The following is a 14,714-nucleotide window of genomic DNA, read 5'->3' as shown; positions in this document are numbered from 1 at the left end:
GCAAAAGCAAAAACTATGATTCACTGTTCATAGCTAGAGATCCACAGTACATAAGGAATGGCACTATTTAAGAGTTGTTGTTTTTTAACTCTAATGTAGAATTTTAACCATCAAGCGCTGTTATTAAATGCTCATAAATGAGTCTCCAGGACCTTAAAGTATCAAAAATATATTCTTTCATTTCCTTTAGAGCTTACACTAATCAGTGCTGTCCCTCATTACAGGATTTGCCAGGAACAAAGATCGCTGTGTTTAGCCTGAGCACTGTGATGTGATTTTCCCAGGCTTACAATACAAAGGAAAAAAACGCAAGTTCTCTGACATTGCCTCCAATGACAGAGCATATTAAAACACTACATTATTATGGTGATATTAAACTAATGACAGGACATGCCATTTTATACAAGACCTGGAAAAGAGAGGGAGTCAATTAAACAAAAAAATCAAATGAAACCATCAAAATCATTTTTATTTTTTACAGTTTCAAAGCTGATAAACAAGGTATTTTATGAGAATCGTTAAATGGGTAAGCCTTTTAAAATATAACATATGAATGACATATTCATCCACCACTTTCAAATGTAACAAACACTTTTTTTTAAGACTGTGACCTAGTGTGATAACTTATTTAATAGGATTAACAGTAATGAGATTTTTTCATCTGTAAATAGAAAAAAAATGAAAATAGGAAGATTCAAACATTTATTATTATGTCAGTAAAGACGTATTACTCAGAGTCATCTGAAGTATCATCCTGGTCCACATTCTCCACTCTGTTAACCTTCTTAATTCCCTCAGAGTCACTCTCCTGGGCCTGCACACAATAACAGCATACACATGGTAAACATTAATGGTAGAGAATAAATACAGTGACTATATGTAAGACAGAGTTACATAGTTACACACCGCTTCCCTGTTAACTGTCTCAGCCACTAAGTTTTAGCCTGCTAGAGAATGACAGTTATCTTATCGGCCCCACTGCTCTACAGTTTCAACTGTCTGTTAATCGACCAGTTAATACTTCTAAAAGTAAGTATCGTGCATTGGAGGGGGGAGGGGCTTGTGTTTTGTTTTATTTTAACCAGTTTTCAGATCCGAAAAAGTTCTCTTTTTTTGTTTAATAACTATTCAAAAACCAACAACAAATTGTAATATATATACACCACTGCCCACTTTATTAGGTACACCTTACTAATACCACATTGAACTCAAGATGCTGCGCATTTCTCAGAGATTGTGGTCCATATTGACATGACAGCATCACACAGTTGCTGCAGATTTGTTGGCTGCACATCCATGATACAAAAATCTATTTCACTTTTAAAGGTGCTCTATTGAACTGAGATTTGGTGTCTGTGGAGACCATTTGAGTGCAGTGACTTCATTATCATGGTTCAGGAAATCAGTTTTGTGATATGGCACATTATCCTGCTGACCATGTCCATCTCTTTATGATGATGGTCAGCAGTAATAGTCAAGTAGGCTGTGATTTTTAAACAATGTTCAATTGGTACTAAGATGCCTAAAACACTACCAGCAGCCTAAACTGCTAATATAAGGCAAAATGGATCCATACTTTTCATTTTGTCGACACCAAAGAGAGACCCTGCCATCTTAATGTTGCATTTGAAATCAAGACTCATCAATGTTTTTCCAATCTTCCATTGTTCAATTTAACTGAGCCCGTGAAACTGCTGTACCTAATAAAGAGAGTGAGTGTATAGGCAACAAACGTCTAAACTGCAACAAGCCTTTGGAGTGTCGGCCCAATTCATGTTTTATCTCTTACTAGAAATTGCAATTACCTCATCTTCTGACTGCTCCTGTGGAGGTGGTGAACGCTCCGGCTGCTCCTCCTCCTCCTCCTCCTCATCTTCTTGTGACCTCTGAGAAAGAATCTCTTCCCCCTGCAGGGTAAATTATATCATTGTTTTAAGTCTATGATTTAAAATGTATTAGGAATTAAAACAATAATGTTTAATAATATTTTACCTTCAGGTTGCGATTCTTCAGATTACCCAGCCAAAAGGCCTCCTGACAGTTGTTGAGCGTCAGCATGGCCTTCACTCTGTATACAAACAGCTCGAGGCTCTTCTTCAAGGCTGGCACGTGGTTGGTTAAGCTCGTATCCTGATGCATCTGAGCACCAATGCATTATAATCAGTTAAAGAACTCCCAAGGATGAAGGTGAACACTACACAGACTCGGTCTTTTCTTCAAATTACCTTAGAATGTCCACACATGTGATGGAGCTGCCGAGTGCTGAGCTGGAAGGTCTTCAGCAAACTCTGGACATCCTCCTTAAAAGATACAAGCATCGCCATGTCTATTACAGGTTCATCAGCATGGACAAATATTTGCCAATATGTGCTGATTTACAAACTTTGCTTTTCAGAACATAACATAGAGAAAGATCCTTGGCTTAAAAATGGTGTCGTTATATAGGTTGTCAGCAGAGCACCTCAGGTTCACTGTATACAATCCTCAAGCTAAAATGAAGGTGGGGTAAAGTTAATTAGATTACTACGTTGATGGTGTTTTTATTATTTTGCCAGTATATGAAATCATGGTTAGGGTATACTCTCATACAGCATCACTGAAAGTTTTAGTAAACATGACATTGTGTATTGTGCATGGGACGGGGATGGGGGATCTTACATGAAAGTGTACCGACAGATCGAGCTGTGAGGTGGCTTCATAACTACCTTGTGCCTTTTGAAACTGTAGTCTAACAGCGGCATTCCCAACTTCAGGAAAGACTCCAGGAAAAGGCGGCCATACTATCAAATACAAGATTCAAATCAGTTAAGGAAAAAGTTGAACAGTAGTGAAGGTAAGATCATAGTCAGCATGCAGAACACACTCACCTTTAAGCACACGTTGAGAACGGGCCGAGAATCAAAAACCTGCAAGGACAAAAACACACACGTGACATGGAATGGATATCAACTCCTTTTTTAAATATCATTCATTCTAATCACTTTTCCAACAGTACCGCGACCACATACTTAGCTAAAGGTCAGCAGTCAGTCAGTTTATATGTTATACCTTAACCAGGTTGACCAGGATGTGAAAGTCCCTGACAGCCAAGTTCCATGTCAGCAGTTTCTCACTCTGAGCCTAGAAGAAAGGCAGCATCTGAGTTTATGGGTCTGACTACTGTGATTTACATAAAGGAGAACATGCTGGACAGTGTGACACCTAGTGGCTGACCTCAGTGTTGTCACTCATTTTGCTAGGAGGAATCTTGCGAACAGCTTTCTCAAGCTCTGCCATTAACACTTTGTAGAACACCAGGAATGTCTGCCTGATGAAAGAGAGAAAACCAAGGAATCAGATGGCTTAATCTAACAGCTTAACCAAATCACCAACAGTACAATCACCAGAGTGGACTCCAGTATGACTGAGAATCAAGAGCTAATAGTAGAGACCTACCTGCTGAGAGTGGGCCAGGAAGCAGAGCTCTCATCTTTTGATGCATTGAGGAGCTCTGGGATTCCTTCAGCAGCTATTTCCTCCACTGCCTTCAGAATATCATCAACATGGTCCAGATAGATGCTACAGAGGCAGCCGGAGACAAAGATATTGCAAGATAAAAAGACCGTGATTCTGATTTCTGAATTACCTCAGACTAAATTTGACACTGATGTGTGATGTACTTAATTTTTTGTTGCCTACTGGTGATATATTTATATGCACTCACTGGCTGCTTTGTTAGGTACACCGGCTCAACTGCTGGTTAGTGCAAATATCCAATCAGCCCAAAACGTGGCAGCAATTAAACACGTTTAGGCCTGCAGACATGGTCGAAACAACTTTCTAGATGTCACCAGTCAACAGAGAACAGCAAGCTCTCTATGAGTTTGTAGGAAGGCAACAATAAATCAAATAACCACTTGTTACAATCAAGGTACGAGGCAGATCATCAATTTGCACAAGATCAGCAAAATTAGGAAACAGAAGATTGGAAGAATGTTCCCTAATCTGATGTTTCAAGATTTTACTGCAGCATTTGGATAGCAGAGTCAGAATTTGGTGTAAACAACATGAAGCGTGGATCCATCCTGTTTAGTGTCAATGGTTCAGGGTTATGGTTGTGTTGTTATGGAGTGGGAGACATTTTTTGGGTCCCTTAGTACCAAATGAGCATCTTTAAACACCACAGTCTATCCGAGCCCTTCCCATAGTGTAAGCAATCTTTTGATGGCTCCTTCCAATAGGATTATGCACCATCTCACGAAGCTGGAATAACCTGAATGTGGTTTCTTTTTTTAAAATATATTTTTGGGGTTTTAATCTGATAGGACAGTGGAGAGAAAACAAGAAAGCTGGAAGAAAGATCAGGGGGAAGACATGCAGTAAATGACCAGTCAAACTGGTTTCTTGAACATGACCTGGCTTCCACAATCACCAGATCCCATCCAAAAGTGCATCTCTGGCATGTGATGGAACAGGAGATTGTAGCCAACAAATTTGCAGCAGCTGTGTGATATATTGTTTCAATATAGACCAAAACCTCTGAGGAATGTTTCCAGCAACCTTGGTGAATCTGTGCTTCAATGAAGTCTAACCGAGTACTAGCACAGTGTACCTAATAAAGTGACCAGTCAGTGTATACTCAAGACTTTTAGCTGCTTTCATTTGAATTTACATTGGCACTAGAGGGCCACAAAAACGCAGATGTACCTCAGGAGAGTGTGAAGCGCTTCATTGAATTTGGTGCCTCGCTCCTTCTCGCCACTGGCCGTCACCCAGTCCTGGTTCAAGAAACGCCGTGCAAGGGACGCTAAAACAAGAAAAATAAATAAATCAGGTCCTCACGCACTCTTTGAAAATAATTCAAGTGAATAAGTGAATTAAAATGAGGCATCATGTTAGCCCAACCAGTCTGCTCTCTGTAAGCAGCAGGATTTCCTCCTTTCTCTGACACAGTGGAGAGAAGCTGAGAGAGACACAGAGCTATGCTGAGATTTGGCACTGTGCTGCGGAAGTTGAGCAGATATTCAAAACTGTGTCTAAAAGACAAAACAGAGAAAACAAATGCATTTATTATGTTATGAAACACAAATATCAAAAATATCTAGAATAAAAAAAGAGGAAGAAGAAGAAGGAGGAAGAGTTTCGTGGGGAATATTCTGTCAACAACAGCTTTGTCCCTGGATATCAAATCTTTTTTTTTTTTTTTAAACATGCAAGCATAAGAATCTACCGCAGAAATAAGACTTCTTAGTGAGAGATGAAAAAAACAAATCAAACTATGTATGGAAGTGTCCTCTGCCAGAGTCTTAAAACTTAACCACTCACTTCACAAGCTGCTCCAGAGTCAACTCAGCACCTCCCTCTTTGAGTCGTCCAGCAAAAACTCCCAGAGCCTTCTTCAGTAAGCTCTTCTGTCCTGGTTGACTAAATCCAGACCTGAGAGATGCACATTTGTATACATATCATATAACAAAACCCAACACCAGTCAGACTGAGGCAAACATTTCTCAAGGCACACTGCTCTAGATGTCTTCTGAGGTAAACATCAGTGCTGCTGGTTCTCCTTACCAGCTGAAGGTAGTGTTCAGGACCTGCAGCAGCAGCTGATAGGCTGAAGACATTAACTGGTGTTCCTCCACATCTGTTGCAGGTCCATCAACAACGCCGTTGTTTTCAGATAGCATAATCTGTGAAAGAGCGAACGCATGTGCGAGAATTTCTTAAAAACATGATTTCCCATCTGAAGTCAAGACATTTAATGATTCGATACCTGAAAGTGGTTGTGGCAGTTCTCCAGGTGTGAGCAGAGAGCAGGCATAAGTTGGACACAATAAGAGGCAATATCCTTAGAGCTCCTCTGCTGGAGGTGGGAGAAGCCCACACTCTTATCAGTTCTTCCCTACACAGGAACATAGTTCAATAATTACAGTTAAATTATTAAATTTATACTGTATAAAACTATTATTGCGTTTCAAGGACAAATAGGCTTAAATTAATTTGGTCTGAATAAATTGCTCCATCTGTGACTAGAATTCCTGCTACAATATATGAAATGTTAACCTAAAATGAGTAGTGTTTATTGTGACAGAGTATTTTTTTCTCTAAGATTGCTCCATAATGCTTGTTACTACTGTTGCTATGTTTTTTTCCACACCTTGAGGAATGGAGCTCTTTTGGCCGGGCCAGCTGTTAGACTGAACTCTAATTTGCGAAGCATATCCTCCAGGAGGAAGACGAGCTCAGCAGGGCCCAGCAGAACCTCCTCTCGCACCTTAGCAATGCAAAAACATTAGCTTGATTCAAATGGTGCACACGGTATAGTTGTAAAATACATTTAAAGCATCACACGTTTCCAAAAACGCTTATTTACCTTTGTGTGGAGCTCAGAGTCCAGCAGCGAGCGTGACAGCAGCCCACACTGCAGAACGCTAAGCACCTCCATGTCGAGCTCCCTAAAAAACGGTCTGTAGGATGCCAGGCTGACACCTGGCCGGATCTCCTTTTCCTTCTCCTTTTCTGGCTGTTCCTTGATCACAAGCAAGTTCATGTTTTAGTTTGTTTTGCTTTAAACAAACCCATGAGAGGGTCGACTTTGTGAGATGTTTACCTGCTGAGTTTCATCTGCTTCTGTCGCCTCTTCAGCCTGTGAGCTGCTTTCTGAAGAATTCTTACCAGGGGCCTTTCTTTTCTTTCCTGTGCCATCTAAATACCATAACGAGGTCAATGTTATTATATATAACTAACATACACATAACAGAAGTATATAAACAACGTAGGCTAAAATATCCTGTTACAGGTGGACTCGCCTTTCTTTATCTTAATCACAGGAACAGTGGAATTAGGTACAATCCCATCTGTACCGTCTCCATCAAAATTAGCAATAGGTGGCACATAGCCAGGTGTTCCTGAAGGGCAAAGTAAAGTAAATTGTTAGTAAAACTGACACTGCAGGGCAGAAAAGAGGGATTCTAAGTCCTTCTATTGTTGGATCAAAAACACACCTGCCAGAGCTCTCTCCAACAGTGTCTGAAGATAAGTGATGTTCTGCAGGCGAGTCAGTACTCTCATCTTCATATCTGTGTCTTTTTGTGTACAGAATGCATTTACCACCTGTGGAAAAACACACACAGCTTTAGGCTCCAGTCACGCCGGCCTGGAGACCAACCACTAGGGGAAAAGTGTGGCTGTGTGGCTGGGGCTTCAGTCACAGTCTTTTCCAAATAAGTGACATTAACATGCAGTTACCTCTCTGAACCAGTTGATGGTGTGAAAGAGCAAAGTACAGAGGAACTCCCTCTCAGCTTTTGACAAGCTCTCAACTTTCTCTACTACGTCCATGTTTGTTAGGATCAGAGGGCACCCTGTAATGAAGCACATAAACACATAAGCATAAACTGCTTTATAGCCACAGTACACAAGAACACACTGGTTTCCAGAAAGTATTCATCACTCCCTCTTCCTCACCCAGAAGGCCGTCAATCTCCTCCAAGTCTCCCTGATGCCGCTTCTCCACACACAACCTCAGGAGACGGAAAAATGGGGACAAACACAGAGAAGACACTCGCCTGCTCCCACAAATACAACAAACAGGAAATATCAAATACATTAAATACAATAAGCAAAACAGATTACTGATTTAGCATTCTCTTATCATGGGGATGACTCACTTATGTGCCTTATTGACTTGATTTTGCTGCTCTCCTTTGTTTTGGATGTCTTTGGCCAGCAGAGGCATCAGGTTGATAGCAATGCCTCCCTGATCCTCATCTTCATACAATTTGTACATTGCACGAGCTGGAAAGGGAAAGGACCTGAAAAAAACAAAAAAACAAAAAACAGGGTGGCTCAGTGACACCAGTTATATAAAAATATAACTCAGTATGCTGAAAACAGTTACTACGTCATCATCACTAACCCTGATATTTCCGGGCCCAGGTCCACTACAAAGTCATCCTCAAAGTCTTGAAGGACACTTTTTCCAATCATGTCCTGGGAGAATAAAGAAAATAACAGGAAGGTTTCATCTTACAAAGTACGGTACAATCAGGTTTTACTTTAAAGTATAATGCGTACAGTTATTGATGTATAAAAACAATTTTAAAAAGAAATAGAAACTACCACAAAGAAAGAAAAGAATTAAAAGTTATGTCTGAGCAAAGACATCTTTGTAATCATATCCACTAATGTTAGAATGTTAACCAGCTAACACCTATAGCTTCACATAATGCTACTTTGTACCTCATGATGAGACAGTTAGTAAATGTAGCCTCCAGTTTGCCTTCAGTACAACATGACAAATTGCGTTTGAGAAAGCCTCTTAAGCAGCAAGAGTGAGAAATTCTACATATTGCACCTTTAAGTGAGAAAACGATTATTAAGATAGAAGGTTTTGTGAGTTTCCGAGACATACCTGGACCTGTGGGTCCAGAGTAGAGCTCAGAATCAGGTTGGCCAGTTCATCATAATAAAGAGCTGCAGCCTCAGGTGAGCTTTCACTGCTCGACTTCACCAGCTCCAACAGAGCCGTCACCTGCAGCGGGAAAAACAAACACAAATGCAGATCTGTGACAGACTTCAAAGAAAAAAAAAAAATACTGGTTCAACCAAAATGAAAGGGTCCAAAGTTTGAAAGGTTCTGAAGTTTTTACAATGTAGAAGATACCATATATTTAAAAAGATTACATATAAATACTAGCTGATCAAACACTGTTATCTTAAATAAAACATGCCCTGTGGCAAAGATAAAAGAATAATGAGATTTTAAAGAGTAATAAGTAAAAATATCAATAGAACCACAAACTACTCATTCTGCTTGTTTTAATGGCTAATACGTACCTGTCTGAGTGTCTCCTGGGACAGCGACCCGCTCTGCGATTCCTTAGCTTTGGACCTGGAATAGACAAAAGAAGTTATGGACAGAGTCTGCGATGACACCGAAAAATTAATCACAGAGTAAACAAGGCGCTTATCTAATGTTTGCCAAACAAGTTTTTACCTGAATGCCCCCATGCTGCCCACAATCATCACAGCACCAATGATGCCAATGCGCTTGTACTTGGGCACAGTGCTGGAGAGCTGTTTGCGGATCACTATGTGCATATCATCCTGTTTGGAATAAAACAGAAGAACACAGGTCAGTAGATGCGGGACAGTAAAAAATTAAAAAAGGCAGAAAAAGTGTCCAATTGGGCTGTCCAATATCTGGATCCACCGAATGCGCAATTTTGCACCTGAATGTGAGATCCTTGCTTCTGTCCAAAGGCCAGTCTGCTCAGAAGGTGGAAAAGTCTTCGAATCTGCTGCGGAGTGAGGTTGTCCATGTAGTCCAAGATTCCCTATGTCAAATATCATGACTGGTTACAATCAGAACCAAAAACATTTTAAAAACACCGCTGCTGAGTTAGAAAACCCATCATCCGCACGCTGCTTGCTTCGTATATTTGATTTGCAGCTACAATGTTTCGATCGTCTCGTCACCTTGACAAAAACAGCATACATGGCCATTTCCGAGGGTTTCTCGTTAACTAGACCACAGAGCAGCTCCAGAGCCACGTCCACCTCTCCACCCACACCACTACACACGTGGGTCACGAGAGAGCCCACCACCTCCTATTAAAATACCACAGGGTTGAATTACTCAGAAGAATCTGTATTTAGAAACATTTACGCATGATTCAAATTATTCTCAAACTCACCTGATGGCAGTAAGAGTCAAACGCAGTGAACGCATGTCGGTACATGTGTCCTCCGAAAGGCACCATGCAGGGGTCGGGTGAGCGCACCAAACTCTGAGCTAAAGCAAGGGTGGAGGGGAAGTACCCTCGCATGACCTAAAAGAAGAACAATAATAAATACAATGAAGTATTAAAAAAATAAAGAAATACTGCACTGGGCTTGTGTTCTTATATTTAAACTTCTATCGCTACAGGCTGACCCACCTGAGCGTAGTCCCTGAAGGTTCTCTGTAACAGAGGCTCTTGGATCAGTCCGTTTCTCACTTTGACCTTCAGCACTCTTTCTGCCCCCCGTCGGCTCTGGTTGGCATTGGTGGAGTGAAGGATAAGCAGCACCAGCAGATCCATGACCTAACGTGGCAAAGCAGAAATATTCCAAAGAGATGCCTAAAAACTTTAATGTGGTGTATAAACAGGCTTCCTAAAGAAGCTAAAATCACACTTGTCACCCCACAATGTTTTAAATCTGTCACTAAATACTAAATCAGCAAACTCTTGTTTGCTTAACTGCATAAATTCTATTAATTCAACTTCTTCTTATATATACAGCCATGAATTTTTCACCTGGTGACCCATGGCCCCCATCTGTTTGAGAACCAGTGTATAGACCTAAGAATGGGACCAAGCCGTCAGTTAGCGTTCTTTAGGAATATGGTGAACTTACCTTATGCCCCTCCACCTCATCCACAGACTCTATGGCCTTATTAAAAAAGAAAAAAACAGAGAGAAAGAGAGAGAGAGGGGGAAAAAGTACATTTAAGTCACCGACACAAGCAACTGACTCAATCAGTTAAGTGAGGGGCCATAAGAACATTAATTCGTTTCATACCTTGAGCCAAGCCTCAGAAATGGTTTTCTGGAATCGCACTGCTGACTTGATGCAGTCCAGTATCAACGAGATGCTGTCCTGGCTGCTGCCAGCTGCTGCTGCGGAGGCAGACCTGCATCAAAAACATCAAAAACTGGATCACATCACCAACAAACCACATTTCTTACTTCAAAATTTCATGTGTGTCACATGTTTTGATACTGGGCTGTAAATTAATTGGAATGCGTGTTATCTTACCCGGCTGCTGCTTTACTATTCATACGACTCTGAGAGGCTTGCAGCACAGGCGGAAGGACGCATTGCTCAAGCTCTAACTTTTTTCGAAGATTACAGACAACCTAAAAACAGGGAAACACTTCTCATATCCATTCATTTAGTAAAATTATGGGGTGTATGGGGATTTTTTGTATTGCTTGAGCACTCTGACCTCGTATGCATCAGAGGCCGACACAGAGTGCAGGATGAACTTGACCACTACGGGGAGGTCCTCTAGCTGCACAGCAGCCAGCGTGGCCATAACAGCTCCACGGACCTGAAAAACCAGAGAAGCAACAAGTAAGAGCACATTGCTACCAGTGCACATGTGTGTTTATATGTGCATGTGCACACTACCTCTGTCAGCAATGAAGATGCGAGGTTAAGACTAGAAAGTGCATCCAGGATGGGAACGGTCAACTGAGTCTTCTCCTGGAGTAAAGAGCTGCAGAGAGGAGTGGTATTAGCAGCAACCTTAAAACACAGACTGACCACAACACACGTGTGCTAGAGATTTAGTGTACATACTTGAGCTCCCTGGCTGTATCATTGTGCTGGGAGTCTTCCAGTATCTCTGGCAAACTGGTGATGATGTCACGCTGAACCTCCACCGGAGCTACTGACACCAACTCCATGAGCTTTGACGCCAAATCCTGCAGAAAGATAAATAAGCACAAAAGAAGAAACATGTGATTACAGGACAAACTCAACAGGCCAGACACACCTTCAATTACAAAAGCAACAAAACCTGTCATCAAACAAATGATTACCTTAGCGTCCACAACTCTGTCTAGCCATTTGAGTTGGTTAATAATAATGCGTGGGATACTAACTCCTCCATCGCTGGTACTATAGAGTAGAGAAGACAGTTAGATTTTTTTTAAAAGACATATTAAAAGTTCCAAATTTTAAACCAAAAAATTGCGTAGTACATCAAAATGTCAGGAAATACTGACCTATCTAACATATACTCAGGGAGCTTCTCAAGCAAGGTGTTAATGATGGAAGTCTATAAAAAAAAGGACAGGTGATTGGGGATTTGTGGTACTGTATTTGTACTAATACATACTGCTTTTCATTTTGACTGTGCTTGTGAAAACGCAGTTTTCTTTTAGAGGTCATTGCAGAAAATCTCACCTGTAACATTTCAATCCCCAACAACATCCGCAGCAGGCTTTCCTGGAATGAACTGACAGAACTGCAGCACACGTGGAAACATATCAGTTTTATTAGCTTAGTCCAACTTCTAGCTGTGTCCTCCATAATTTATGGAGCTGTCAAAAGTAGCCTCTTAATGCACTGGGTGTTTATGGGATGTTTACCTGGAGTCTCCATTAGACGACTGTGGGACGCATGGAAGAAGGCAGTTCCTAAACCTGTCAGTGTTCTCCATATAGGACTCCAGTGCTGTGATGAACTCTTGAATGATCTAAGAGATGAAAAGTAGGAACTTAGGGGGAAACGTGTTTTTTGTTGTATTTTTGTGTTTACTGTAAGGTTGTTGTACGGTTTATACTCACACCAGGGTACCTGGGGCTCTTCTGAAGTTGCTGCTGTATTCGTCTCTGAAACACTACTTGGTCAACACCTGGAGGGGGATAAGACCAGATGTAGGTGAGCATCTCATTTCATTTACAGCCCTGCTTTGTTTCACAACTGAATTGAGTGCGTTTACCTATCTCGTTAGGCATGCCGCCCGGTCTCAAGATGACACCGGCTACTCTGACAAAGTCAACAAACACACACTGATTGGTCTCCTCTGGGGCAGCTTCCTTAGACTGGCGACCAGCGCTGCGACTCTTCTTCACTTCTGAAAGCAGATATAAACCTTAAAGAAAACAATATCACAGAAAACAGCTATACAGCTTCTCTCACGGGAAACTGTGTCAACAGAGGTGCTACTTAGCTCCCAAGACTGATGACATTTTTGGGAATACATGGAGAAATATGCCTTATACACATACACGTTTTAAACTTACTAGGTGCTGCAGGAGCTCCCGCTCCTTTATCCACGGAGGAGCGTCGCTTTTTGCGCATCATCTGATGAAATATGAAGGACAGAAGGCTGTTAATAGCTATATTAGGTTACCATACAGACAGGGGAGTTAAAAAAAAAAGGGGGGGGGACGGTAACCACTGTCGCTATAATAAACGACACAGTTCAATAACTTTAACACAAACGTTCTTTTTGTCTTTAACATCATGTCGATATGAAATTTTCTGGTTGGCAGAAATGTTTTTATGAAAAATGGTAGACATACTTTTACTGAGCAGACGAAGCCACGGACGACCAAACACCGAAGTTACAAAACAAACTTCCGCGCCAAACAGCTCCGCGTCATCAGCGTCGTCACACTCGCGCATGCTATTGGCTGCTAGAAAAGCTCTGCTATACAGCCATAACTGTAAATGTGAAATATAGCACCGTTATTGGTCACTCTGTTTACTGATCTGTGTGCTGTACTTTACAGCAGTCCGTCAGTAATGTGCAATATTTTCATTTTCAATCACTCGGCCGGTTTGTATGAGTTGGTCATACTTAAGCGTTTGGGACTGGATACTTAATAACTGAACAGCCTTTCCGGGACGCCGTGCGACACAACGAGCAACTCCATCAAAGAGTACACTGGATCAAGCTATTGCACTGCCCCCTGCTTTCTTCTTCGTCTCTCTTAGTTTGCCGACAACATTGTCCCGCTAATATTTTAATTTATTAAGTTAATACATTATTTATTTATATTAAAATATATATTGATAAATATCGTTTTTTATAAATATATTTTTATTAAAATAAATAATCATATTTATACATGAGCCTGTATGGAACCCCACAATATTTTCATGACAATATTTGCATGTACATTCAGCTTTAACTGTACTTATTGTGTACTTTCTTTATTTTTTCTTTTTTTGCTCTCAACTGATGACATGCATATGCAGCTCAAATAGCTGATTTTGTTTCCACAGAACATCAGAAAATGTGGGCTAGTTTGAAGAAGCACCAAGGTAGGCCTGGCTTTGCACCTGCAGCCAAACTGGAGCAGTGGAAAAGAGGCAGGAGACAAATGTGCAATCAATACAGACAGTGTACATGTGCATATCAATTCAGCATAAATCATAAGTCATACACTTTCCTCTCAAATATCTACAGCAGTCTTACCATGAAATAAAATAACATTTACAAATGAATAGCTGAACATGGCTGTAATTTTTTTTATTGCACAGATCAGAAGGTATTTCGTGGCTACACTGATTTCCTATATAATAAGGAATAATCCCTAGAACTAACACTAACACTAAATCCTTTATTGCATTTCCACAAAACAGGAAAATTAATGAAACAGGAATGAGGAAAAAGAAAGTTATGACAGTAATTCAGAATTACATCATTTATCTTTCACATATGTAAGATATTAAAGGCCAAGATTTAGATGTGCTTCATAAAAACTGTGACAGCTTTACAACAGCAGAAACTATGATAGTAAATGGTCTTACTTAAAATTACATTAAATCTCATAAAATTAGACATAACTGAGCTGATTTGACCCATTTGTTGAATAACAAACCAGTGATTTATTTCACAGTGGTTCTGCTCGGCTAACTTTTGTTTTTCTTTAGTGTCCCACTGAAATAGTTTCTTCTGTTATATATTGTTTTTCTGCAAAGAGTATGTGCGAGAGCTGCCCGTTTTACATAACTGCATGCTTTATGTTACAATATGTCTGTCTGCCTAATGTCCTCTTAGACCTCCTCCTTGTTGTGCTGTAAAAAACAGCTCTAACCCTCCAGGGATCATATGCATCAGCGGTGCCCTTGGGTGTCAGGCACCGGGGCTGGCAGGAAAATCTTTGGGTTCTCAGGGGTGTTTGGAGCAGGTTATCGCTCTGCGTAGTATACCAGCCCACTAATTTCAGGGA

At 40.8% G+C, this 14,714-nt stretch overlaps 1 protein-coding gene across 1 annotated transcript; it reads right to left on the bottom strand.

Annotated features, from left to right (window-relative positions):
- Positions 1–443: 443 nt before the first annotated feature.
- Positions 444–13,417, bottom strand: fancd2 (FA complementation group D2). Its single transcript, XM_031757195.2, has 45 exons — positions 13,337–13,417; positions 13,059–13,200; positions 12,777–12,837; positions 12,473–12,607; positions 12,318–12,385; positions 12,120–12,226; positions 11,935–11,995; positions 11,754–11,806; positions 11,568–11,646; positions 11,326–11,450; positions 11,155–11,242; positions 10,970–11,074; positions 10,780–10,880; positions 10,543–10,654; positions 10,378–10,413; positions 9,918–10,064; positions 9,675–9,809; positions 9,457–9,588; positions 9,210–9,314; positions 8,975–9,084; positions 8,815–8,869; positions 8,390–8,509; positions 7,895–7,968; positions 7,647–7,790; positions 7,444–7,544; positions 7,225–7,340; positions 6,981–7,089; positions 6,786–6,884; positions 6,587–6,681; positions 6,350–6,505; positions 6,134–6,250; positions 5,750–5,878; positions 5,548–5,666; positions 5,305–5,415; positions 4,885–5,015; positions 4,687–4,786; positions 3,436–3,558; positions 3,214–3,307; positions 3,049–3,120; positions 2,868–2,906; positions 2,706–2,780; positions 2,226–2,300; positions 1,993–2,139; positions 1,806–1,907; positions 444–814 (listed from the first exon to the last, which is right to left on the bottom strand). The coding sequence occupies exons 3-45, from the start codon at positions 12,835–12,837 to the stop codon at positions 728–730; spliced, it is 4,350 nt and encodes a 1,449-aa protein (XP_031613055.1). The 5' UTR covers positions 13,059–13,200; positions 13,337–13,417; the 3' UTR covers positions 444–727.
- Positions 13,418–14,714: the final 1,297 nt, after the last annotated feature.

Source organism: Oreochromis aureus, linkage group 5 (assembly GCF_013358895.1).
Source record: "Oreochromis aureus strain Israel breed Guangdong linkage group 5, ZZ_aureus, whole genome shotgun sequence".
In the NCBI taxonomy this organism is placed as follows: domain Eukaryota; kingdom Metazoa; phylum Chordata; class Actinopteri; order Cichliformes; family Cichlidae; genus Oreochromis; species Oreochromis aureus.
The sequence above is the reverse complement of the archived record's forward strand: the minus strand, read 5'-3'. Positions and strand labels throughout refer to the sequence as shown.

Coding starts and splice junctions, on each gene's coding strand:
- fancd2 (XM_031757195.2), bottom strand. CDS start 12,837: ATGATGCGCAAAAAGCGACGCTCCTCCGTGGATAAAGGAGCGGGAGCT. Junction 12,227..12,317: donor AGAGCCCCAGGTACCCTGGT/GTGAGTATAAAC, acceptor TTCATCTCTTAG/ATCATTCAAGAGTTCATCAC. Junction 2,140..2,225: donor ACATGTGTGGACATTCTAAG/GTAATTTGAAGA, acceptor ATTGGTGCTCAG/ATGCATCAGGATACGAGCTT.